The sequence below is a fragment of the Schistocerca cancellata genome, chromosome 1 (assembly GCF_023864275.1).
Source record: "Schistocerca cancellata isolate TAMUIC-IGC-003103 chromosome 1, iqSchCanc2.1, whole genome shotgun sequence".
Taxonomy (NCBI): domain Eukaryota; kingdom Metazoa; phylum Arthropoda; class Insecta; order Orthoptera; family Acrididae; genus Schistocerca; species Schistocerca cancellata.
Genome location: NC_064626.1, coordinates 1,139,107,088 through 1,139,133,710, shown reverse-complemented (window position 1 = coordinate 1,139,133,710; position 26,623 = coordinate 1,139,107,088). Strand labels below are relative to the sequence as shown.

General features: G+C 40.6%; 1 protein-coding gene across 1 annotated transcript in view; it reads right to left on the bottom strand.

Moving 5' to 3' along the window:
- Nucleotides 1–26,623, bottom strand: part of LOC126092842 (lysosomal alpha-mannosidase-like) — a 324,038-nt gene that overhangs the window by 183,334 nt on the left and 114,081 nt on the right. Inside the window, exons 3-4 of the mRNA XM_049908575.1 lie at nt 19,093–19,195; nt 2,848–2,929 (exon numbers count right to left, since the gene is read on the bottom strand). Coding sequence (XP_049764532.1) covers nt 2,848–2,929; nt 19,093–19,195 — 185 coding nt within the window. The remainder of the gene's footprint in view (nt 1–2,847; nt 2,930–19,092; nt 19,196–26,623) is intronic.

Below are 26,623 nucleotides of genomic sequence, written 5' to 3'. Positions count from 1 at the left end.
CAACTCGCCCATTACCTCACAAACTCCATTGTAATTTTTGCTGAGAATCCTACTTGAACAGACTTCAAACTTTGTGGTAACTTGTTACATAGATGTACACCCCCATACGTTACATTTCTGTGGACTGTACATAGCCACTATAGTACATTCTCTTCTCAGTTATGGAATCAGGTCTTGGAGATGAAATGAGCAATATATGGACACAGTATTCAGATTACAGAGAAGGGCCGTAAGGATAATAATAAAAGGCAACAATTGGTCTCATTATACACATTGGTGCTTGTTAAGATTGCAACACGTTGAAGGTTATTGAAACAAATGTCAAATTGATGCAAAATGCTCTACGTACTTGGATATAAAAATGATTCATAGTCTTTAGTAGTCATTCAGTATTTCTACATACAAACTTCATCACTAAATTTACTTACTAATATTACAAAATACAAATTTATATTATTTGCATTGTTGTATTTGGCACTCCTAAAAATTCTTCTATAGAATAAAATGGGTTAGCTAGCAAGAAGCTGTGCAGTTTTTCCTTCAATAATTTGATTAGCATACTTCTGATGTGTTTAAACAGTTTGTTATATATTTTGATCACTATGTAGTTATGACTATGGTATGTTTTTTCCTTATCTGTTTCCTGGTAATAGCAGAGAGTACCAGTTCTTTTACTATAATCATGTCTTTGATTTGTTACATTTAAATTAGGTAGTTCACTGAGTATGTAATTAACACTTTCTAGAATATATAAATTAATTACATTTAGCCAACTACAGCTTATCTCCTTCCACTAGAGAGATACAACATAGTATTCAGGCAATAACTTTTTATTTCCTAAAGCTTGAACACCAATCAACTGAAAAATCTAAGTCAATACAAAGAATGCTAATAAAAATCAAAAAGTATAGCAGATTGTCCATGTACTTGTTGCCACAGAATAATGCTGCATTTTACTGTGCATTCATAGATGTTCTTCTGGTGATTCCCTCATACAGTTAAAATCTCATACTTAGTGAACAGGGGGTTGCAATGAGTTCTGCTATCTGCTATTATGATTACTGTAATTGATTTCTTCTCAATTATGAGTTCATTTATTTGTCTGCTATTTCCCCATAGTATTAATCCATATTTTAAAATAGACTGAAAAAGGCAAGATATGGTGTCCTACATATTCAAAAATGATAAATGACATATGTTTCTTCACCAAAGTATATTACTCTTGGTAACTTAACTGTTACTAGTTCTACGTGGATGTCCTATGTTAGTCTGTTATCAAAAGTAATGCCCAAAACACTTAAATTTGGTTTTTTTTTCTTTTTGCAATCTTTGATAGACTGACTCACATATTCTGCATCTTATTTACATTTAATAGTTTACCATTTGCACTGAACCAGGATGCTGTACTTTCTTTCACCAAAGTCATTCCTCTGACAAGGTCCCCAAATACGTACTGATAGTTTATTCATGGAATAGGACTTCTGATGGGACCAACAGAAAATAAAATAAATGGCCAAAAAAATGTAAAATCTGGAAATGTAAAAACAGGTTTAAATTTCTAAATCACATGTATGGGGAAAGAGTTTTGCCCCTACTGAAATGAAAACCTCTGTGTGCCCGTGGAGTACAATTAAAGAATTTTTCTACCTTGGAGAGTTACCATACTCTTAAAAATTCTGGAAACAATATTGGAGGCTTATTACTTTTCCTTCAGTTTTAATCATTTCTATTGAAACACTATCATCTCTGTGCATGTTCCTACCTTTGTACCTTGAATATTAACTCTGTGATACAAAGCTCATCTGAATAATGTTTTATTATTTTATTACTGTTTTCACTGCAGCCTATCAAACACCAAGAATTGAAAATACTGAATATGTACCTGAATTTTATCAAACCAACCCCTACTATGTATTCTAGCCACCTAGGAACTGTTCAAGCCTAAATTTTCTTCTATTAAAAGAAAGAGTTATCAAACGTGTCTGAAATTTGTAGGTACTTGTTGATCAGCTCATTATTTTCTTTTATGAAATCTCGTTGTTGGGCAATTTGTGTTATTGAATTTATTTCATTCCAAAAAGTTCTTGTCTTATTCTTTCTTTGGAATGTATAATTTTTGCTGTTATGATGTGGTTGCTTAGAATTTTATGGTACAGTTAGTAATGTTCTTTAAGTCTGTCACTAATATCAAGCAAAATCTTTTTAGTGTTGCATGATTTTCCTTTTATTTGTAACCTTAGTGTAGCAAGCATTTCATTTATTGATGCTGGTTATAAATGAACTTATGTTTTTTGCTTTCATTTTTAACAATTTTGTACAACCATTTAAGTTAACCACAACCATTTAAGTTAACTATCTTACTTGTTACATTTGGACATAGTGTGGAGGTCCTACTTTTTTTCCTCCTAATGTGGTACAATATTTTTATAATATTAAATCATTCCTGTATCCTTTCTGTCCCTAAATACATCTGTATTATCACTTTTTTTTATTTGCTCATGTGAACAAAGCTTTGGTTGCTGAAGTGATATAGAGTTACTAAAAGTATAACTTGAAATAGATATTGAAGAAATACACTGAAGAAAAACCTGGAATCCTTGACACAGAGATCATTTCATATGTAATAATTTGGGATTTTAGAATTGTTTCTAGATAAATATTTCTGCATCAGCAGGTGAGCACTTTGGTTTATAATACTTTAGACATATTTCATTGTAAGCTCAACCCCAATTGTCACAAAAACTGATTTCAGAAAATAATTAATTTTATAACACATTCAATGCACTGAGCAAAGCAGAACTAACATGAAAATGAGAGATGCCACCAACTTTCCATATATACTCATACCTTCTATCAGGATTGATCAAAAGTTCATCAGTAACTGAATCCAATATGTACTGTACTCCAGCTTTTTGTATTTCTTGCTTGCCTGCAGAAAAATAAATGGTAAAGAATAGGGATGCATGAGGATAGTTGTTAGAACACACACACCCACACACTCTCTCTTTCATACACACACACACACACACACACACACACACACACACACACACACACAATGGCTTTATTTCAGTGGTTACAAAATCAAGTTAAAAGAACAATTGATGATTAAAAGTGGAATCTAAATCATTAACAAGTAAAGGTAACAAGTCAACAAATAATAGACATTGAGATGTTGAAAGGAACATAAATGAGACTGAGGACATTGCTATAGCTGGTGGATGAATCCTTTCTTCACACACATCCGATGACACCAGGCTCAAACTCTTATGGGAATTGGTGAAATGCTGTGAGTAATGAGGATAATGGACAGGCAGCAGCACTACATTAGTAGTGTATGGATAAGTTGAGAATTTGGATCTGATGGGAGGAGTGTTAGGGTAGTCCCTGCAGTTGCAATGACCATTGTGTCCAGATGGCTTAGTGGTCAGAGCATCTGCCCAGTAGAAAGAGACCCAAGTTCAAATCCTGATTTAGCACAAATTTTTAACTTTCCCCACTGATTTCAATCAATGCCAACTCACAGCCAAAGTCTGTAATTCATTTGGGTCTTATTATATCCCATCTTATTAGAAATCTTTGAAAGTAGTCATACCACATACCATCTCTGCTAAAATTTCTGCAGAGCATTTTGCATGGACATGATCATCAACCGGCTGTCTCTCCACACGACTGGCCACCACTGAACTGTGATTTAGAGCAGAGTCTACCATCCAGTGGCAGAACATGCTGCTGAGAAAAACATGTTCGATTTCAATAACTGCTTCACTATCTGTGTCATCTGAATCTTTCCCCCCCGACAACAGCTTTCCTGAATTATGTAGATGGCTGTTGTCCTTGACTTGTACCACATCCTTTGACCCTATAATCCTTGTGGCCTTAGTCTCTGCTAGCCCCCTGCCACTCATGATTCTGCTCCCTCCCACCAGGACTCTGATTCTCCCTCTCAACTGCCAGCTGTCCCTCCAACCCTACCACCTGATCCCTGCCTCTTTCCTCCCCTCTCTACTTAATCTGACAAAACCCTCCCCCTAGCTGAATTGCAGAACTGCAGTGTGTAGTTAAGTACCACAGTCTGGTCATACAGGTGTGTGTGTGTGTGTGTGTGTGTGTGTGTGTGTGTGTGTGCGCGTGTGCCATACAGATAAAAAAAGATGTATCTAAAACTTAGCAAAGTTATCAGACTGCTTTATGTGTCTTTCAACAACTTAGTGCCTCTACTAGTAAGTGGGTTGGTGCCATTACTCATGGAAAATGAAATTTGAAGTATGAGTCAATAGGATTTTTCATCTGCTTGGCATTGGTTGCATAGAATGATTTGATTTGGAAGGCTGTCATGTAGCCATTATATCATCTCCCCAGATGAAGGGCCCAGGTCATACTTGACATGCGCGCTGGTGCCACACATGACCTATTGGACACAGACTGGTGGAGGGGGGGGGGGGCTCCAGCTGGTCAAATAAGTATATCAACATCATAAAAGTGATTAACAGAGACTTGTGCTGCTTATGGATGAGTGTTGTCTTGTTGGGAGATACTGTCCAGTGAGAGGTAGCACATTATGACTGCCGCGCTATGAGTTCTCTGGCGTATTACTAGAGGCAAACTGAAGTCAAGCAGAAGATGACGGTCTGAGGTAGTGCAGAACTGAGATTCATCACTGAGAATAATGCAGTGATACTCTCTGCTAGTCCCCAACTAACAGCGTGAGATGACACTGTCAGTTGTGCCCCAGATGGCAGGTGCAAGTGTGTAGGAACACAGTGCACTTTGGACACAAAGTTAGGCTTCCCCGTTGGTGTGGTCAGACTCGGGTGACCAGATCCTCAATGAAATGTGTAGCTTTCCTCATGAACCAAGCCAGTCTAACATCAAGTCACTGGCAAATCCAGAACCTCCATATGGGAGTTATGTTTGAAAAGAGCTTCTGCTTCCTTTCTGCTAGCACATTAAAGTTACCATTATCAAGTAACACATGCAATTTTGGATTAAGGAGTGGGTAAGGAAGTGTACAGATTTTAAAGAAAATCTTGGAACCAAACAATTTCAGATTCTGGTATTAGTTGTGGTTTCAATTTGAGCTATAGTGAATAACGCAGGTTCAACAGCTCCAATATTGGTTTCATACCTAACTGTCTCCTCATCTACAAACCAAGGAAAACAAGTGACTACCATGAGGAGATGAACCAACATAGTTTCCTGAATTAGTTCAAGGGGGCTTCTGGAAACTTAAATCAGTCACCTGTCATTGTAATGGATACTGTCCCACTCCATTTAGCTATTAAAGGTAAAGCTCCAATTATGTCAACAAGAAAAGCCAACATTGTCGAATAGTTGTAACGCCAGAATGTGAAAATTCAGTATGATTTACGTAAGGTGGGACTCATGGGGGTGGAGGGAGAGACCAGTTTCTACAGTATGTTGTGGACAATGTAGCTAAACAATACAGCACAGGGTTCTTTGGCTTACACCATACCACTGCCATATCAACAGTATTGAAATAATTGGGGCACAGATTAAACATTATGTGGCAACAAATAACAAAAGCCACATTGTGGCAGAAATTCAAAGGCTGTTAGAGGAAGCAGTGGCACAAACAACACCATTTGAGTGGAGTAATGTTGTACACCACACACAACATTTGTTAAAGGAAGCACGGTAAAGGGAGGTGAGTCTAGAAAGTAATATTGAAAATATTATATCCTTGGGCAATTCCAATGATTCTTCCACAGACCAGAGCTCAGATAATGACAATGTTGAGAAAGAAAGTGATTGTGATCTAAGTGGCATTTACCCATTGTCATAATTTGTCTTTATTTTTGTGTTTGTGCATCATATTTGTGACTGAATGGTGTGTACTGCATTTGCACAATAAATCTCATCTCATTATTAAGGAATACTCCTCTGGGCATGTATGACAGTCTACAAGCAAACTATAGTGATTGGCAAGCTCTCAAGCAGTTTACACTATTTTAATGTTATTAGTTATTTATTTCCATGAACAATTCAAATCCATTATTACACCACTTTCCACATCTACTTTACATCTACATACATACTTTGAAATCCATGGTGCAGTGCATGGTGGACAGTACCCTTTACCAACAACTAGTCTTTTCCTTTCCTGTTCCACCCGCAGATAGAGTGAGGGAAAAATGACTATCTATATGCCTCTGTATGAGTCCTAATTTCTTGTAACTTATCTCCATGGTCCGTACATGAAAAGTATGTTTGTGGCAGTAGATCGTTCTGCAGTCACCGTAAAATACTAGTTCTCCAAACTTTCTCAGTAATGTTCTTTGAAATTAAAGTCTCATCTCTCCAGGGATTCCCATTTGAGCTCCCAAAGCATATCCGTAACACTTACATGCTGGTTGAGCCAAGTGGTAACAAATCTAGCAGCTTGCCTCTGAATTGTTTTGATGTCTTCTTTCATGTGGACCTGGAGCAGATCCCAGACACTCAACCAATACTCTAGACTAGATCACACTAACATCCTATATGTGGTCTCCTTTACAGATGAACCACACTTTCCTAAAATTCTTTGCCTTGATCATTTGCCTTTCCTGCTATGATACTTGCATGCTCATTCCATTTCATTTCTCTTCACATTGTTATGCCCAGATATTTAAATGACATAACTGTGTCAAACTGGACACTGCTAATGCTGTATCTAACCATTACATGTTTTTTTCCTACTCATCTGCATTAATTTACATTTTCCTACATTAAGACTTAGCTTCTATTCATCACACCAACTAGAAATTTTGTCTAGGCCATATTGAATATGACAAATGAACATAATTCATTTTGATTACTGTAAAAGAGAGTGTGCTTTATGTTGCTTTTGTTGAGACATACAAATAACAGGACCATGCTCTGTATAGATATGTAGCCAGTAGAACAGTTCCTAATGGGAGGAACCCTCCATGGTATGCAGTCTCTGTAAAGACACTTCTAAATAAACAAAGATTGCATAATAGCTGTAAAACAAAGCACAGGGCTATAGATGGAGAGATTCTGAATGAAATGTGTTTGGCCGTCAAGAGAGCAATGCATGAAGCCTTCAGTGATTAATGTAGCAGAATATTGTCAAACGATCTTTCACAAAAAGCAAAGAAATTCTGGTCACAGGTGAAGGCTGTTAGTGGCACCAACATTAGTGTCCAGACCCTTGCAAACGAGACAGGAACTGAAACTGAGAGTAGCAAAGTGCAAGTTGAAATGCTTAACACCATTTTTAAATGCTCTTTTACAAAGAAAAACCAAGGAGAACTGCCTCAATTTAATCCTTGTACCACTGAAAAGATGAGTGAAATAAGTATTAGTGTTGGTCGTGTTGAGGAACAGCTGAAACTGTTAAAATCAAATGAAGCTCCAGGGCCTGATGGAATCCCCATCAGATTCTATAATGAATTTGCATTTGAGTTAACCCCTGTTCCAGCTATATTCTGTCATAGATCACTCAAACCAAAGGCAATGCCCAGTTCTTGGGAACAAGCACAGGTCACACCCATCTATAAGAAGGGTAGTAAAAGCAACCCACAAACGTACCTTCCAATATCCTTGACATTGATTTGTTGTAGCATCTTAGAACATATTTTGAGCTCAAATGTAATGAGGTATCTTGAACAGAATGACCTGCACCACGCCAACCAGCATGAATTCTGAAAACATTGATTACATGAAAACCAACTTGCACTTTTCTCACATGACATACTGAAAGCTTTGGATCAAGACAGTCTGGTAGATGCACTATTTTTTGATTTCTGAAAAGCATTTGACTCAGTACCATACCTACACTTACTAGCAAAAGTACGATCATATGGGGCATCAAGTGAAATTTGTGACTGGAGTGATGACTTTCTGGTAGGGAGAACACAGTGTGTTATTTTGGATGGAGAGTCATCATCAGATGTAGAAGAAACCTTTGGTGTACCCCAGGGAAGTGCATTGGGGCCCTTACTGTTCATGTTGTATATCAGTGACACTGCAGACAATATTAATAGTAAGCTCAGACTTTTTGCAGATAATGCAGTTATCCATAATGAAGTAAGGTCTGACAGAAGTTGCCAGTCAGATCTTGATAAGATTTAAAAGTGATGCAAAGACTGGCAACTTGTTTTAAATGTTGAAAAATGTAAAATTGTGCTCTTCACAAAATGAAAAAGCGTAGTATTCTATGACTATAATGGAGTGAGAGGGAACTGTAATAACTGGTACAATGGGAGGTACCCTCTGCCATGCACTTCATGGTGGTTTGCATATTGTAGATGTAGATGTATAATAGGAACACAGTATCATTTTATACCAAGGAATGTGTTTGTTAAGCCACAACAATATTGCGATCCTATAAAGTGATGTCAATACTGTAGATTTAAAGACAATGTAAGAAGGTAGTCCAGTAAGAAACTGCACAGCTGTTTCTGCTACAGCCATACTACATGTGCACACAAGGGTGAACCAACAACATTGTCCCCTTTCATGCTCAACTGTGCTTCAGTGTCAGTCAATTTGTTTTTCTAATCAGCGTATAATTTGTCAACCATGTGACATCCTTCAATAATTGGAGTAATACAATAATCATTGTAGTTGATTTGTATCACACTAACTGTAATAAACAATAAAATCACTAAACAAATATATATTCTGATATGTTCATTCAAAGTAAACTTCTGTTTTGTTGCAGGGCCCTGTACCCTGTGTGTCATGTGCACAGAAAGTGATATGCTTCAAAAATGAGACACTGAGGACATAACTGCGGATTTGCATTTTGGAAATCTCTAAGAAAACATTTAATTTGAATGTAAGTCCAATTTGTGGAATTAGTCACTTGTATTTGAGTATAATGCTAACCAATAAAGTCACTAAACACGTTTACATCATTCTGTTTTCATTTGATTTGTTTTTATTTTTAAAAAAATGCCCCCATACCCTTTGTTTCCGATGGCCATTGCATGGCTTACGATGGCCCTGACAATGAGGGACATATGACATTGTAAAAGATTCACCAAAACTCAGCTTCTATCTGTGGAAAGGAATTACCGCAATTGTTTGTTCTGAGGAGCCACAGAGTTCTAAGCTCACCGGAAAAGGTATTAGTTACTCCCTTGAAATAGCACACGGATCACTCTGGAGTACTACAGTTCATGTGGAAGTAGCAACAGGTTCTCTTATGATCATCCACCAATCACACAAGAGATGGCAGTGAAGTGATGTCTCTGCATAAGACACGTTGATACAGGGATGTGACAGGATGCCAGAAGGAGCTGTCACTTTCGAACATACCCACCACAGCTGTATTGTGCTTGATTCACTGATGTACCAGTGCTGACTGTTCCATGTGTCTATAGCAAATGGTGCACTACTCACAGACATGTAACACTATGTAAGAACAGTGATCACAAAAAGATCCAATCCTCCAGAAACCAGAGATAAATGTAACATCTTGTCAATGACAATTCATTTAGTTACAACAGGAAATGCTGTTAAAGAATGCAGGTCCACCTCAACCAGTTGCTAAGCAAATGCTGTGAAGGGATGTACAAGAAATGGACATCCTGAGTGGGCTGCCTTGCAAAAGGCCACTGTTCACAGTGGCAAATAGAGCTATATGTCTTTGCAGGCCAAATAACATGTACGCATGATGGTAGCTAATTTAGTGTGGTCCAGTGATTCATGAGTTTGCATCTTTTCAAATGTTGCAAGACATCAAGGGCACTGGTGACCCACACGGTGCGGGGGGCAGAGGTGGACTGCGATATTTTGGGAGTGTTTTATGTGGTTACTATAAACGTGGATCAGGATGTTTATTTCAGTATTCTTGGTGATCAAATGCTGCCCTTTCTTCTGAATTTTCATAGTGGACTGTGATATTTTTGGGGTGTTTTTTGTGGTTATCATAAATGTGGATCAGGATGCTTATTTCAATATTCTTGATGACCAAGTGCTGCTCTTTCTTCTGAATTTTCATGGTGAGTATGCTGTGGACATTCCTATTGTCCAAGATGACAACAGTATTGTGCTTATGCCTGCAGACATATTTCCTGGTTTGAAAAGCACTTGAGCACCATATTGCGTCTGGACTGGCCCTCTGTTTTAGCCCCCCAGAGCAGGTGGTTCCAGCTTGAGTGCCTGTCAATGGGCAGGTAGTTACCCATGGGCATAGGTGGGGGAGGGTGGACAGACAACTGATCCACAGGCAGTTGGGCAGCCAGTCTAAGCCTAAGTGACTGTACTGCACCAGACAGGTACACACAGGTGAGAGTGGCCAAGAGGTCACACGTGAACAGAATGTGTGTGACGTGACAAAATGAGCAGCACGGCTGATCTTTTGTGTACTATAAGGAGGGGAACACCAATGTCACCGGGCAACTGAGCACATCAAATTAAAAGTACTGTATAAGTATATCTACTAAAATTGCCAAGACTGCCTACTGTTGAGGTACAGGAAATATAAGGACATTTCTGGAATTAGCGGAAGCCCTAAACCCAAATTATTAACATATTTCTATGCCACCACTTTTAGGGTTCATTAAACTTTAAATATTTGTTTATTTATAATGCATAATTACCATTAACAGACATATTAACATATGTAACACACTGCCAAATATTTCATGACCTCAGTTACATGAAGCTAGCTTGTTGTACGATAAGCATGAAAACAAATTTTTAAGTTATTTATGAATTTTGATTAAACTATGATAAAACAGAATTCAGCACACACTTATTTAGTGGCATCATGTTGATGTTGTGATTGGGATTAAGATGTAGTAATTTACTTAAATATGATTTGTTATGTCTGTAAATACATTAAGAAATGTACTTTGAGTCTCCGTAGTGCCACAGCAACAAGTAAAATACAGACATGTACCATACTTGACTAGCTTAGGAGATTTCCTTTCAAAATTGAAGCAAAAATAATAAATTAAAAAGATGAAGTGTAGACATTAGTTATAGACTAAGATGTAGTCCCCTAAGCATAAGTAGATGCGTATATCAAAAATTTATTATATATATACAAAACGGTGTAAAGTGATAAGGTGGGCCAAAGAAAGTAACAAACTTGACTACAGTAGTCAGTCATGTGACCAAGCTCTGGAGAAGGCAAGCAGAGAAGCTCCATGGTCTTTTGTCACTGTCATTGGAGGAGTGAAGATGGGCTTCTGATCTCTGATGTTGGAACAGTGAAGCAATTTTTTAAATGAGTTTCAGTGGAACTTACAGCCAAACCTCCAGATGTCAGATACTCGGTTTGGTATCAAACTTTGTGTGTCGATAAAGTATCAACCAAAACTCCAATTTAGTTCATACTATGTGCTGTTGTCCAGCAGAACAAGTGTAAATGGTAATTAAAAGTAACACCAGAACTACGCAGCACTAATACGTGTAGTTTATGCACGCAAGTTGATAGAGTGTTAGATAATCATAGCCAGGTTTCTGCTTTCAAATCCCAGTAAGGACAATTCTTTTACTGTATTATGCATGAAAGTATTATATGGGGCAACATGTTTATGACATGTAAAAGGGCTGTTTGGAGTTTACAACAATGTTCTTTTGGAAATCTGCTTTCACTTTGTTTCTTTGAAAGTATTAAACCTGTAGTTTCACAGAACACACAAGCAGAACAGAAAAATAATGCAACAATAGCATTACACATGCAGTAGTAATGGTTGTAGTAATAGTAGTAGTAGTAGTAGTAGTAGTAGTAGTAGCAGTAATAGTAATAATAATAATGAAACTAATAGTTGCAATAATAACAAAATAATAAGATCAATAATAAGTACATAACCTTGGAAACATGACCCCCCCCCCCCTACACACACACACATGCATGCGTAGGAACCAAGGCTTCACAACAATAGTTGCTTATGAAGAAATGTTTGAAGTGAATTACATATAATAGTTTCATGAGCAAACAATAAACAAGAAAAAACTGTATCAGTTGGGGCTTTCATTTCATTTCATTTCATTTCATTTTATTATCTTCCTGTAAATCATTTACATGATGTAGGAATTGTCACAACAAAGTTATCATACTAGTACAAGTACTACAGACATAATAATGGAATATCACTTTCAAGGCATTTTTTAAAAGTACAAATTTAGACATATAAATTAAAATTTTTGGCAATAAATTTACACACAATCAAAGTACTCATCTACATCATAGAAAGTTTTGCTTAAAAGGTAATTTTTAAGCTCAGTCTTAAATTTTACTTCATCTATTATTTCCTTCATGTACACTGGCAGAGCATTGTAAAGTTTTATTCCAAAATAACTTACATGTTCTTGGGTTTGTGTTGTCCTTACCCTTTCTACATACAAATTCTTATGAGTTCTAGTATTATAATTATGGCAGTTTGTATGTAGATTTTTCATATGCACTCTTGTACACAGAATGCTTTTAAAAATATACAGTGATAGTATTGTGAGTATTTGCAGTTCTTTGAAAAGGGGCCTACAATGAGTTCTTGGAGAGTTATGTGTTATGATTCATATAGCTCTTTTCTGAAATTTGAAGATATCTGTTAAGCTTGATTTAGTTTTACCCCAGAACACTATGCCGTAAGACACGATGGACTGAAAGTAAGCAAAATACACTAGTCTAGCACAGTCTGTGCTGCATACTCTAGATAATATCCTCAATGCAAAACATGCCGAATTGAGCCTGTGGGATAAGTACTTGAGATGGTCTTTCCAGCTTAAGTTTTGATCAATGTGCATGCCCAAAAATTTTGTGGATTGTACATGCTCTATCTTCTTATCCATTAGTTTTAACTGGAGGTCCATATCTTGAGTTGCTTTGCCATACTGTATATAATTTGTTTTACTTAGATTAAGTGTTAACTCATTAGCATTAAACCAATGTTGAATATATTTCAGGACTATATCAGTTGTGGTGGTTAATGATTTTTTATCATCACTTATAATTAGGCTAGTGTCATCTGCGAACAACATTATTTTGGTAGAAATATTAGGCTTTTTTATGTCATTTATATAAAGCAAGAATAATAAGGGACCAAGAACACTGCCCTGTGGGACACCTATTTCGAATTTCTTTGCATCTGAGACCCACTTGATTTTCTGATTTTTATGTTCTGTGATGATTTCTACCAGCTGAGTTCTATCCTGAAGGTAAGATTCAACCCACTGCTTCACAACTCCCCTTACACCTACTGCCTCCATCTTGTTTAACGGAATTTTGTGATTTACTGTATCAAAAGCTTTAGATAAATCTAAGTTAATTCCCACTACACATTTTTTAGTGTCAAGACTCCTTACAATCTCTTTGGTATAGGCATGGATAGCTGATTCTGTGCTGTGACCCGAGCGAAAGCCATGTTGATCGCAGTTTAGAAGTTTGTGAGCATCTAAGTAATTTATGAGTCTGGTTTTCATTAATTTCTCTAGAATTTTTGAAAATGATTGGAGAAGGGATATTGGTCTATAATTTTCTACCTTGTATGGATCTCCTTTTTTAAACAGAGGTCTAACCTTAGAGATTTTCAACCTCTCAGGAAACACACCTTTGCTGAAAGACAAATTGGCAATATGTACCAGGGGCTTTATAATTTGTTGGGCAACTTTTTTTATTATTGACACAGGCACTTCATACACACCTGCAGACGTTTTTGATTTTAGACTCTTTATCACCTTTAATGTTTCATTACCATTTGTGGGAGTTAATAACATACTACTGTCTACTTTTGGGGCTGTTAATTTCTCATGTTTAGTAAAGTTTTTACTTAATGACACTGGTACACTTAAAAAGTAATTATTAATGTAATTTGCCAGTTTCATCTTTTAATTCAATATTTTCACTATTTTTGAGTACTATTTCCTGATCCTTGAGGCCCTTACCTGTTTCCCTTTTCGCAATTTCCCAAATAGTTTTTGATTTATTGCCTGATTTTCTTATTAATTTATCATTACTTAGTAATTTTGCTTTTGTAATTACTTTTCTATATATTTTTTTGTAATTTGTTACATGTTCTTTAAACTTGGGGTCACTCCAACTTTTCAGTCTATAGTTAAGCATTTTCATGGTCCTGGAGGAATTTCTAATACCTGTTGTGATCCAGGAGTTAGCACGTGTATGCCCATATGTGTTTGTTTTGACAAGTTTCTTAGGAAAACACATTTCAAAATTCAACATAAACAGGGAAGAAAAAATGTTACATGGAGTGTTTGTGCTAGTTTGTAACAGTACTTCTGCCCATGATTGGTTAGTCAGTGCTTGAGCACTGAATCTTTGGTATGATGACCTCATGCTCTACCAACTCACCACCATCAGATCTAAAAACAGATAATCACATTTCCTGTGCTTTGTAGTTCTGATGTTACTTTTTATTATTCCAGCACTATTTATTTATGCATGTTCTGCAGGACAACAGCACATAGCATGAACTAAATTGGTATTTTGGTTGATACTCTATTGACATAGAACATTTGGTACCTATCACAGTGTCTGACATCTGGAGGTTTGATTGTTAGAAAACTTAGCAAGGTGTTGAAATTTTATACATGCTACAAACTCTGACTTATTTTAATGTTTGGAAATTTCATTGAATGCTCTGCTTGCTTTCCTCTGCACCTATTTGCACTTGTTTCGATTGATCCTTTACATGCAAGTAAAGTTACAAGATGAACTTAAACCAAAGCATGTTACCTCATTATACTTCAGGATACTTCTCATTTAACTGCAACAATTTGATTTTATATAGTTGAAAAGATTTGCCTAGTTTTAAAAAATTTCAATGATTAATGCAGTATGTAATCAAAAGTATCCGGACACCTGGCTGAAAATGACTTACAAGTTTGTGGCACCCTTCACCAGTAATGCTGGAATTCACTATGGTGTTGGCCCACCCTTAACCTTGATGACAGCTCCCACTCTCTAAGGCATATGTTCAGTCAGGTGCTGGAAGGTTTCTGGTGGAACAGCAGCCCATTCTTCGCAGAGTGCTGCACTGAGGAGAGGTATCAATGTCGGTCAATGAGGCCTGGAATGAAGTCAGCATTCCAAAACAACCCAAAAGTGTTCTATAGGATTCAGATCAGGACTCTGTGTAGGCCAGTCCATTAAAGGGATGTTACTGTCATGTAACCACTTGGCCACAGGCCGTGCATTATGAACAGATGCTTGATCATGTTGGAAGATGCAATAGCCATCTCCGAATTGTTCTTCAACAGTGGGAAGCACAAATGTGCTTAAAACATCAATGTAGGCCTGTGCTGTGATAGTGCCATTCAAAAAAAGGAGTGAAAGCCCTCTCCATGAAAAACATGACCACACCGTAACACCGCCACCTCCGAATTTTACTGCTGGCACAACTCACGCTGACAAATGATGTTCACAGGGCTTTTGCCTTACCCACACCCTGCCATTGGAACACCACATTGTGTACCATGATTCGTCACTCAACACAATGTTTTCCCACAGTTCAATTGTCCAATGTTTACACTCCTTACACCAAGCGAGGCATCATCTGGCATTTACCGATGTGATGTGTGGCTTATGAGCAGCCGCTTGACCATGAAATCCAAGTTTTCTCACCTCCCGCCTAACTGTCGTAGAACTTGCAGTGGATCCTGATGCTGTTTGGAATTCCTGTGTGATGATCTGGATAGATGTTTGCCTATTACGCATTATGGCCCTCTTTGATTGTCGGCATTCTCTGTCAGTCAACAGATGAGGTCGGCCTGTAGGCTTTTGTGCTGTATGTGTCCCTTCACATTTCCACTTCACTATCACATCAGAAACAGTGGACGTAGGGATGTTTAGGAGTGAAGAAATCTCTTGTACAGATGTATGACACAAGTGACACCCAATCACCTCACAATGTTTGAAGTCCATGAGTTCCGTGGAGTGCCCCATTCTGCTGTTTCACGATGTCTAATGGCTACTGACGTCACTGATATGGAGTACCTGGCAGTAGGTGACAGCACAATGCACCTAATATGAAAAACATATGTTTTTGAAGGTGTCTGGATACTTTTTATCACATAGTGTATGTTCAACTACCTCAATGCATAATTATTTGAGCCAAAAGGCAGTAGCAAATAACTGACCCTTAGATGAAATTGAGCCACAATTATTGTAGGTTGTGTGCTTGCTCAATCACTACAGGTTTCTACTGATAGGACCACAGTGAACATGCAGGTCATTTACTTGTCAGGAAATAGCCAGTGAGTCCACACCACCTATCCGAGGCTGAGCTGCCACACACTACAGTGCAGCATCAGAGCAGCCTGTTGTACAAAGTGTCTGGGACAGCGGGTGAAATGTAGCGGTTGAAATCCCACAGTTTGGTAGTTCTGCAGAATCTGATTGTCAATGAGTGGCTTTGAATGGGTACGATAAACCTTGAGAAACTTGTGTGCTCTCTTCCTTGCTGAATTGACACAATTGTCAAGGCTAGAGGCTGTGTTACACTGTTTTAGTGTGATGTTTTCTGGCAGTGACTAATTTTTTGTCCAACTTGCTTACAAGTGTGATAGCAACTTCGACAAAGAATAGGAAAGCTCTCACCAAGCAGATGACAAATTACTGTCTCTCATACAGAGTGGAGAAAAATTGTGTAATGAAATTTTAACCCTGGATAGCTGATGCCAGTAGGAACCAAAGTTACTAGTGTTGTGTAGGTTGACAACACACAATTATTAAAATATGGAATCTTGGTGCCACACATTCCAATTGGCAGTTGGATTGCCCTGTTACCAGATGCTCTGGACAACGCGTGACCGCAAATTCTTTGCCTGCTGGAGATCGTGATGTATCCAACGTGGACTGCATGCTCGGTGGTAGCATACCAGCCTTCCACTCTGGGGTCCTGGGATGAATCTGCTGGGGTCCCAACGCATCCACTGTCGTTTCATGGTAAGACTTGCCGGGAACAAACTCATCAACAGCTGTTAGTTCATGTACAGGAAGTCTTTCACAAATTGCGTCAGCCCTGAAAAGGGCCTTCCTTGTAGCTAGGACATTGTTTACCTAAAGCAGGTACTCGAACTGGCGACCCTCTGACATGACACAAGCTTGGTAACGTCGAACAGTGTTTTGTAGAACTCTTTCAAAGATTCCTGGCATTACGCTGATGTGATTGGCGGCATGTTGAATGCAATCCATTAATTCCTCTTCGTTTCTAGGTGGTTCACGTCTGGGTGAGAGAACTAGAACCTTGAAGAATCCCCACAGGGAAAAGTCTAGTGGTACGAGGTCTGGTGATTTGGGGGAGAGGGGGGCATGTCCTATGAACACCTCTGCCAATTACCCAGCCATCGAAGAGTTCATTTAAATATCTGTGCACAGCATGACTGTTATGTGTGGGCACCCCATCATGCTGCAACCACATGCATAGCCATATGTCCAGGGAAACATCTTCCAGCAGGCTGGGTAGAGTTTCTTGCAAAAAGTGAAGGTAATTTGCCCTGGTAAGTCAAGGAGTTGGACACACCAGCCCAATCAGATGCTCACCCACACTGCCTGCCCAAATGTTGAGCGAAAATTGTTTCTGGTGTCCGTGGATGAACATGATGTGAGGATTTCCCCTTGTCCAGTAATGAATGTTTTGTGTGTTGTAGAGGTCATCCCGATAGTAGATGCACTTGTCAGTAAACAACACAATGGTGGGGAATGTGAGATCTCCTGCAACACATCGCAGAAACCACTGGCAAAACCTTAGCCTGTGTTCATAGTCCACCACAGGCTTTAGTTCTTGGACAAGGTGGAAATTAATGAATGCTGGTCATCATCCCCCAAAAACTCCCAGACTAACCAATGAGTGACCCCCATGTCGCATCCAACCTCTTGAGTACTTGTCATAGGTGCTTCCTCGAAGTGCTCAAGAACAGTCTCTTCAAATGCAGCACCCTGGCATGTTTGAGGTCTTCCAGCATCACCATGGTATCCTGCTAATGAGCCTGTTTTGCCAAGTCAGTGGTGAATTGCTGTAAACATTTACGAGGGTGAGTGGCGTCTTGCTGGGTACTGTTCCTCAAACAACCATCGAGCTTCATGTGCATTACCGTCTGCTAGTCCATAAACAAAAACCATATCTTGTTGTTCTTCAAACAGCTACTGTGCTGTCATGCTTACTGTATGACTAAATCACAGGTGACGTGTGTGTGCTTTGAAGCAAAGCATACATGTGAATGCCTCTGACGTGAGGTGAAGACAAACAGCAAGACCTATTTTACACATGTGTGTATCACATTGGGGCAGAGAGAGGGTGAGGGATGTTTGTATGTGTGAACCAACAACCATGCACTGCCTGGCAACTGAAGAACAGCAACAGAGCAATCCACGGCCAATTGAAGGGTGTGGTACCAAGTTTCCACAGTTTAAAAATGGTGCTTTGTCACCCTGCACAACATTAGTAATTTTGGTTCCTACTGGCATCAGCTATCAAGGGTTAAATTTTTGTGACACAGTTTTTCTCCACCCTTATATTAATTGCCACAGATAGCAACTGGAAAAGCGTGACAGCAATGACTGACTATAGAATGGCCATCGGACAATGCTGCTGCAAGTACATAATGTCCTCCTGTGTACTACGTGTACTACACTTCAGTTCACCACAAGCTACGGCAGGTATTTCTTTGACACTGGCAGGCGCTAGTGTTGGTAAAATGTCAGTTTATTAATCAAACATCTGTCAACTTGAAGAATTCAAAAAGGCACTACATGTATTATGCAAAGGAGTGGCTGAGAAAGCCTCAGTGGTTACTATCACTTTTCTGTCATTGTGGATGAAGATTAATCTCAATTTCTAGGTTGCTGTTCCCTGCACATACGAAGAAATGTTCTGAAATACAAACAAATGGTCAGTGAGACTACAAGCCTAAATAGGGAGGGAAACGAGAGTGACAGATAGTAGTGGACAGAATTGATCAGTGACTACACAGGGGCAGAAAATAGGCAGAATAATATGATGGAGTTATTTTCTTTCAATAAGGGTCACTAATAGTTAATATGTGATAAATAAATGAATTTAATTTTGCAAGTGTGTTGATTTATAAGAATACAAGAAAATTATCTTTCTTTGGTAAGAGAAATGCATGCTGTGATAATGGGATATTACTCACTTCCATAATAGTATTGGTCCACTGTTTTGAGCCATCCAACATCATCATGAGAATGTGGTACCAGGTGAACATTAAGCATCCCTGGTTTCACTGGGTGGCAAAACTGAAAGTAGACAAAAAATGTCAATCAGTCAGATACATCATCATGTGGAGGAGTGATCTTTTGATCTATTCACTTAATATTCAATTATGCATACATAAAGTTTTGTAGATTCTTCCATATCGCAGAAACCTCAGGGATAGGAAACAAAAATTATTTTTGGCTCATGAATATTATAATTTTTTTCAAATTGTACATGAAGTTCAAAGAATCAGTGATAAAATGTGATTAAAAGTATGTTGTTCTCAAATTACAAGGGTATTCTCATCCTGGGGTCTGAATGACCTGACTTCCCATTTTAAGCTTCCCTAATCCATCCCTCTAAGAAGGGAACTATTAGTCCCAAAAGATAGGACTGTATCTACTTTATATGTGTCTATCAGTTCTTCTGACATTTCTTGTGAGCATTAAGTACTGGCCAGTAATTCTGTCTCATAATTTCAAAGATGTTGTTACTACATCTATGAATTTGTATTACTGTGTTTGTTAATCTGAATTTATTATTTTTGACAATATAATGTAACTGAATAGATAAAAAAATCTACTCACCATGCAGTGGCACGAGACACACAAGAAAGTTTAACATACACAAACTTTCAGAGCCAGTGGCTCCTTCGTCTGGTAGAAGAGTTGAGGGGGAAGGAAGACGGGTGAAGAAAAAGGACTGGAGAGGTTTAGGAAAGGGGTACACGTTGGAAACGTCTCCAAGAACCTGAAGTCAGAGGAGGCTTACTGGACAGGATGAGGAGGAAAGACTGATTGTTGGGGATAGCACAGGATGTGATTTGAAAACCTGAGAGCTTAAAGGTCAAAGACAGGGTAATATGCAAAACAGAGATTACTACCAAAGCATCATGCATGAGTTAGTAAAAGTGAAAAGATAACTGCATTGTGTAAAACAGAGGAGGGAGGGGGGGATCGAGAAATATAGACAGATCAGAAAATAAAAGATGCAGAAAATGTAAATGAAGTGAAGAAAGGAGTAGTTACTGTGAAGAAATGCTGCGACAGAAGGAATTAATGTGGACTGAAGTCAGGTGGGTGGCAAGAACCAAGGACATGTTGTAGCAATAGTTCCCATCTGTGGAGTTCTGAGAAACTGGTGTTTGGGGGGAGAATCCAAATGGCACGAGTGATGAAACAGGCATCAAGATCACTACTGTCATGTTGTAGAGCGTGCTCTGCAACAGGACATTGTGTGTTGCTGGTATAGACCCTCTGTTCCCAGCCATTCATCTGGACTGATAACTGGGTGGTAGTCACGCTGATGTAAAAGACCAAACAGTGTTTACATAACAGCTGGTATACAACGTGTCATTTAACTGGTGGCTCTCCCTTTGATAGTATACGTTTTGCTAGTTACAGGGCTGCAATAGGTGGCAGCAGGAGGGGCATAGGGCAAGTCATACAGCAGCGATGGAAACATGAGTAGGAGCAATAGGGGTGGAGAGAAGGGTGCAGAAGGAGCATAGGATCTGACAAGGATATTGTGGAGATTGGGAGGGCGACAAAATGCTATTCTAGATGTGATGGCAAAATTTCAGACAGAATGTATCTCATTTCAGGGAAGGATTTTTGGAAGTCATGGCCTTTTGGAAGTATATGGTTTATACATTCAAGACCAGGATAATACTGATTTATTATTTGTTGTAAAATTTTGGTTTTCTGCAATTCCTTGGTAAGTAAATTAAAAGCTCTGTGTGGTAACTTTGTATTTTCTTATTCCTGTCTGTACTAATTGTTGAGAAAAATTACTGTGACCAAGTCATCCCAAATTCAATGGAGACTTTGAGAGTACTTCAGAAACAGTTCCTGACTTAATTAAACAATTCTACCAAAAGTTTCCTTAATAGATTTGTTGTGACTCACCAATCATTCAAAGCCACTGCGCAATTACGCACATCCTCTACGTGCGGCGCTGTCTGTCAACCATGCAGCAGCTGCACCACCTAAGCGGCCAGCCAAGCAGCGGCCGCTAGACTGAGACTCAGTGTTTAATCGAATGCCGACTTGTACACAGGTCAACTTACTAAGTGACTTATATGTGTTGTTGTGTTGTCCAAAATATGTGTTAAATTTGAGGATTTAACAATTGGCGATGAGGATGGGATTTTTCCTTTTCACCATTGGCTCACAGGGTTCCATGGCTACTGTCGAGCAGCTCTTGCAAAATCTCCTTGAACAGCAAACGCTTCTAACAGCGGCGATTCGCGATTTCGCCACGGCGTCAAATGCGGGGCGTTTCTCATCATTGGCTGTACCTCCTTTTCCACCTTATGACGAGACGGCGGAAGACTGGTCTGATTATGAAAAACGTCTTCGACAGCACTTCTTGGCATTTCATGTCACGGACGAACAACCATGTAAGTCTCTGTTCCTTTCCTGGATTTCACCTCTAATGTATCGGTTGTTGTCACAATTGGCTCCTTTGAAGGATCCTGCGTCTTTGTCCTTTGCTGAAATGTGCTCCCTTCTGTCTGTCTATTTTCAAAAGCAAACGCATCTGGTAGCCTCTCATGTTGCCTTTTATCGTTGTCAAAAACAACCAACTCAGTCCTATCCTGCTTGGGCTGCTGAACTTCACGGCCTCAGTCGAAAGTGTCAATTTGTTACTGATGTTCACAAAGAATCCTATGCCGATTCCATGGTACAAGATGCTATTGTCCGGTCGGCGCCCGACAAAGAAGTTCGGCAATGTGCCCTTCAGTTGGCGAATCCGACTCTAGATGAAGTTCTCTCCATTGTGCAGTCTTTTGAAATTTCTCGTACCGCTGGGGCGCAAATAGAAGCATGGGGTGACGTCAGGGAAATACAACCTCTGTGCGCTATTGACAACGCGTGCGGCGTGTCCCCGCCGGCCGACGTGGCTGCAGTACGCTCCCACGCGCAGCCTTGGCCTAGCCGTAAACAACCCACTAAGAAACTGCAGCAAAATCCCCAACAAATTCCTTCATGTCCGCGGTGTTTTACGAAACATTCACGCGAGGATTGTCCCCAACATTGGGCTGTGTGTGACAATTGCAAAAAGAAAGGTCATGTGTCTTCCGTTTGTAAATCCGACCGCATACATGATGTCCATGAACATGACGCTGATTCTGATTCTGTGTTGTCTGTCAATTGCACTTCTTCCCTTTCAGGGAAGTTATTCCTCACTGTCCAAATCCTTGGTCGAGATGTTTGCATGCAAGTGGATACCGGTTCTGCTGCCACTATAATTAATTCTCAGACGTATCTTCAGCTGGGTTCTCCACTCCTGTCCCCTGTCACTCGGCAATTACGGACGTACAATAAACAGAAGATTTCTCTCTTGGGACAGTTTAATGCTGAGGTATCTTACAAATCCGTCATTCGCACTGTTCTCATATTTGTGGTTGACCAGAGCAACGTAGAAAATCTTTTTGGTTTCGATGCCTTTCGCGTTTTTGGGTTCTCCATAGATGACTCTGTCAATATTGTCTCTGACGCTATCCCTTATGCTCAACTGGATTCCATGTCAACGACATTTTCGTCCCTTTTTTCTCCTGGGTTAGGCCATGCAAACGACTTTGAAGTTCATATCACGCTCAAACCCACTGCTCGGCCTAAGTTTTTTCAGGCTTGGCCCATTCCTGTGGCCCTTAGTGATCGGGTAAAACGGGAGTTGGATCGTCTCACTGCTTCAGGGGTCTTGCTTCCTGTCACTTCCAGTGAGTGGTCCTCTCCTGTCATTGTAGTTGCTAAGCCCAATGGTGATATTTGTCTCTGTGGCGATTTCAAAGCCACTGTAAATGCTCAATGCCTCATCAACACTTACCCTATGCCCCGTCCTGAAGAACTGTTCACTAAACTCGCTGGAGGACAGTATTTTTCTAAAATTGAGCTGTCGGAAGCTTATCATCAACTTCCTCTCGATGCTGCTTCCCGGCAGTTTCTGGTCCTTAACACGCCTTTCGGCCTCTATCAATACCAACGCTTGCCGTTCGGGGTTGCTAGTGCCCCTGCTCTCTTTCAGCGATTCTTGGAACAATTATTGCCCCCTGTCCCGGGGTGTATCAATTACATGGACGACATTGTTGTCACTGGCTCCACCACTGAAGAACATCTTCAAAATCTCCACATACTTTTTAATGTCTTACAGACTGCCGGTCTTAAGTGTAATCTTCAGAAATCACAATTTTTTCAGGCATCTATCACGTACTTGGGGTTTCAACTCTCTTGGGATGGTATTCGTCCACTTCAACACACTGTTGCTGCGATCGATGCCCTTCCCCGCCCTACATCTGTTAAGGAACTGCAGGCCTTCTTGGGGAAAATAGCATACTATCACAAGTTTTTACCATCTGCGGCATCGGTGGCTCAGCCATTGCATCGCCTGTTGCACAAAAACGTGCCTTTTCACTGGTCCACGTCATGTGACGCGGCTTTCCGGAAATTAAAGACTATGCTGAAACAGGCCCCGTGCCTGGCTACTTATCGACCTGGCCAACATCTTGTTCTTGCCACAGACGCCTCTCGATATGGGGTCGGTGCAGTCCTTGCGCACCGTTTTTCTGACAGTTCGGAACAACCCATCGCTTGTGCCTCCAAAACGCTCACGGGTGCCCAACAGAGGTATTCTCAAATTGAGAAAGAAGCTTTGGCCATCATTTATGCTCTTCATAAGTTTGGTGTTTTTCTCTACGGCTCAAAATTTCATCTTGTTACGGATCACAAACCACTTGTTTCCTTGTTTCATCCATCAACGTCTCTTCCCTTCAAGGCTGCACACCGCCTCCAGTGTTGGGCTCTTTACTTGTCCCGTTTCAATTATGAGATTCATTTCCGGCCAACGGCTGATGCTGATGCTTTGTCTTGCCTTCCCATGGGTCCTGATCAGGCATTCAATAGGGACAAACTTTTGTGTTTCCACCTGGATGTTGCCAAGCAGCGGGTTGTGGACGGGTTTCCCATTACTGGGGACAGGCTGGCAGCTGCTACGGGTTCTGACCCTACCCTCTCCCGGGTTTTATGCTGTATTCAGAAGGGTTGGCCAGATCGCCCGTCCGCTAAGACTTCTGATCCGTTGTGGAACTACTACACTTTGCGCTACCGCCTCACGGCTAGGGATGGTGTTATCCTCCTCTCCACTGACAATGCTTCGCCATGTGTTGTGGTACCTGCGTCTTTGCGTGCTTCGGTCTTGCGCCTCCTTCACCAGGGGCACTGGGGTGTGTCTCGCACAAAATATGTGGTGCGCCGTCATGTGTACTGCCCTGGCATCGACTCTGAAATCGCACACATGGTCGCTGCCTGCGGCCCTTGTGCGTCACAGGCTGCTGCCCCGAAGTCATCTTTGTCACTGTGGCCTTCGCCTGAGAAGCCCTGGGAGCGCATTCATGCTGACTTTGCGGGACCCTTTTTAGGTACTTATTGGCTCCTCATAATTGACGCCTATTCTAACTTTCCTTTCATTGTCCGTTGCACGTCACCTACCACCGCGGCAACCACCAGTGCTCTCGCCCGCATTTTTTCTTTGGAAGGCCTCCCCTCTACTCTTGTTACTGATAATGGTCCGCAATTTGCCTGTTCCGACTTAGCGGATTTTTGTGCTCGTCACGGCGTTACGCATGTCACGGCCCCGCCGTTCCATCCACAATCCAACGGTGAGGCTGAGCGACTGGTCCGCATATTTAAGGCTCCGATACGGAAACTTCTGACTTCTTCTGCTGCTGATGATGCGCTTCTCCAGTTCCTGGCGTCTTACCGTTTCACCCCCATGGGCGATCACAGCCCGGCTGAGCTCTTACATGGCCGACAGCCCCGCACGCTACTTCATCTTCTGCGGCCTCCCACCTCACGACCGCGGGTGCCGTCACTTGGCCGGTTCACCGCCGCCGACCTCGTCTGGGTATGGGGATATGGCAGGCGGCCAAAATGGAGCCCGGGCCGCATCTTACGACACCGTGGCAGACGCCTGTATGAAATCCAGATGGACACGGGTGTTGCAGTGGGTCATTCGGACCAGCTTCGGCCTCGGGTGCCAGCAACGCCTGTTCCGAATGCCGCCACACCACCTTTGGCTCTACCTGATGCTCGGGATCTTGGCATCTCTCAATACTCACAACACAGCCCTCTCACCGTCATCACGATGCCAGCACCAGAACGGACGCCACCAGGAGACGTGCCCATGCAGGAACCGGAGGACCATTCTCTGTCAGAGTACATCTACTCGCCTCCTCCTCCAACGGACGCCGACACATCGCCCATGTCTCCTGTCATATCAACTGGACTTGTTGCAATGGGCAGATTGGTGCAGGGGGCCCCAGCAGATTTGACCCCTACGTCTCCTGTCATCTCGACCCGTTAACATTGGGGACACTTCCGTCCGTACGGGAAGCCTCCTCCTCGAGACTTTACGGCGAGTCAAACAACGCCTATAGACGTTAGCCATCTCTAGGACACCTCCATCAAGACCAGTGCAACAATTTCAAAGGGGGGAAAAGTGTTGTGACTTGCCGATTATTCAAAGTGCCGCCGCGCAATTTCGCACGTCCTCTACGCGCGGCGCTGTCTGCCAACCATGCAGCAGCTGCGCCACCTAAGCGGCCAGCCAAGCAGTGGCCGCTAGACCGAGACTCAGTGTTTAATCGAATGCCGACTTGTACACAGGTCAACTTACTCAGTGACTTATACGTGTTGTTGTGTTGTCTGAAATATGTGTTAAATTTGAGGATTTAACAAGATTAACAGAGAAAGGGTGCACATTTTGGCAAAGTATATTTGTTTGGTAATAATGTTGAGAATTTGTACAAAATCATCAAAAACCTGAAAAAGTGTCACAAAGTCAGCCTCATTTATAATATTTTACATACAGGAAGACCAGTTTGGTACTAGATCTGGAGGGGAACCAGGGAAGCAATTTTAGCACTGTGGAAGTGACTGGTGAGTAGGCTAAGAAAGAGCAGAAAAACTTTCATAGCTTTAATTGATTTTCAGAACGCCTTTGACATGGTAAATCCAACACTGGTGCATCATTCTATTCATTCCTTCCTTTACACACCATGTTGTGTCAGTCTCATCTAGAAGTAGAACCATCAGGGACTTGGAATGTGTTGGGCTATACACTAAGAGACAGAGACAACCACTGTTCTGATAACAAACTATGACTAGCCCTGATATACTCTATCTGATACTTATGGCAGTTGTAATCACTCTATATTATATTTGCCAAATAGTTTTGGCACCCGACATAAAAGGTAGTGGGAAGTAAGCACTTTACTGCAGAAAAAGAGTAGGCGCACCTGTTACTAATATCATCACATGGCTACCATAACTAAAACACAAGTAATATTGGCAGCACCATAAGTAACAAATAACAATCATTTATTAAAATAACATATAAGAAAAATACTTTTTTATAGTTGGGCGAAGAACAGGCATGGCACTGTAATAAAAGATATCAAGCATGTCTTG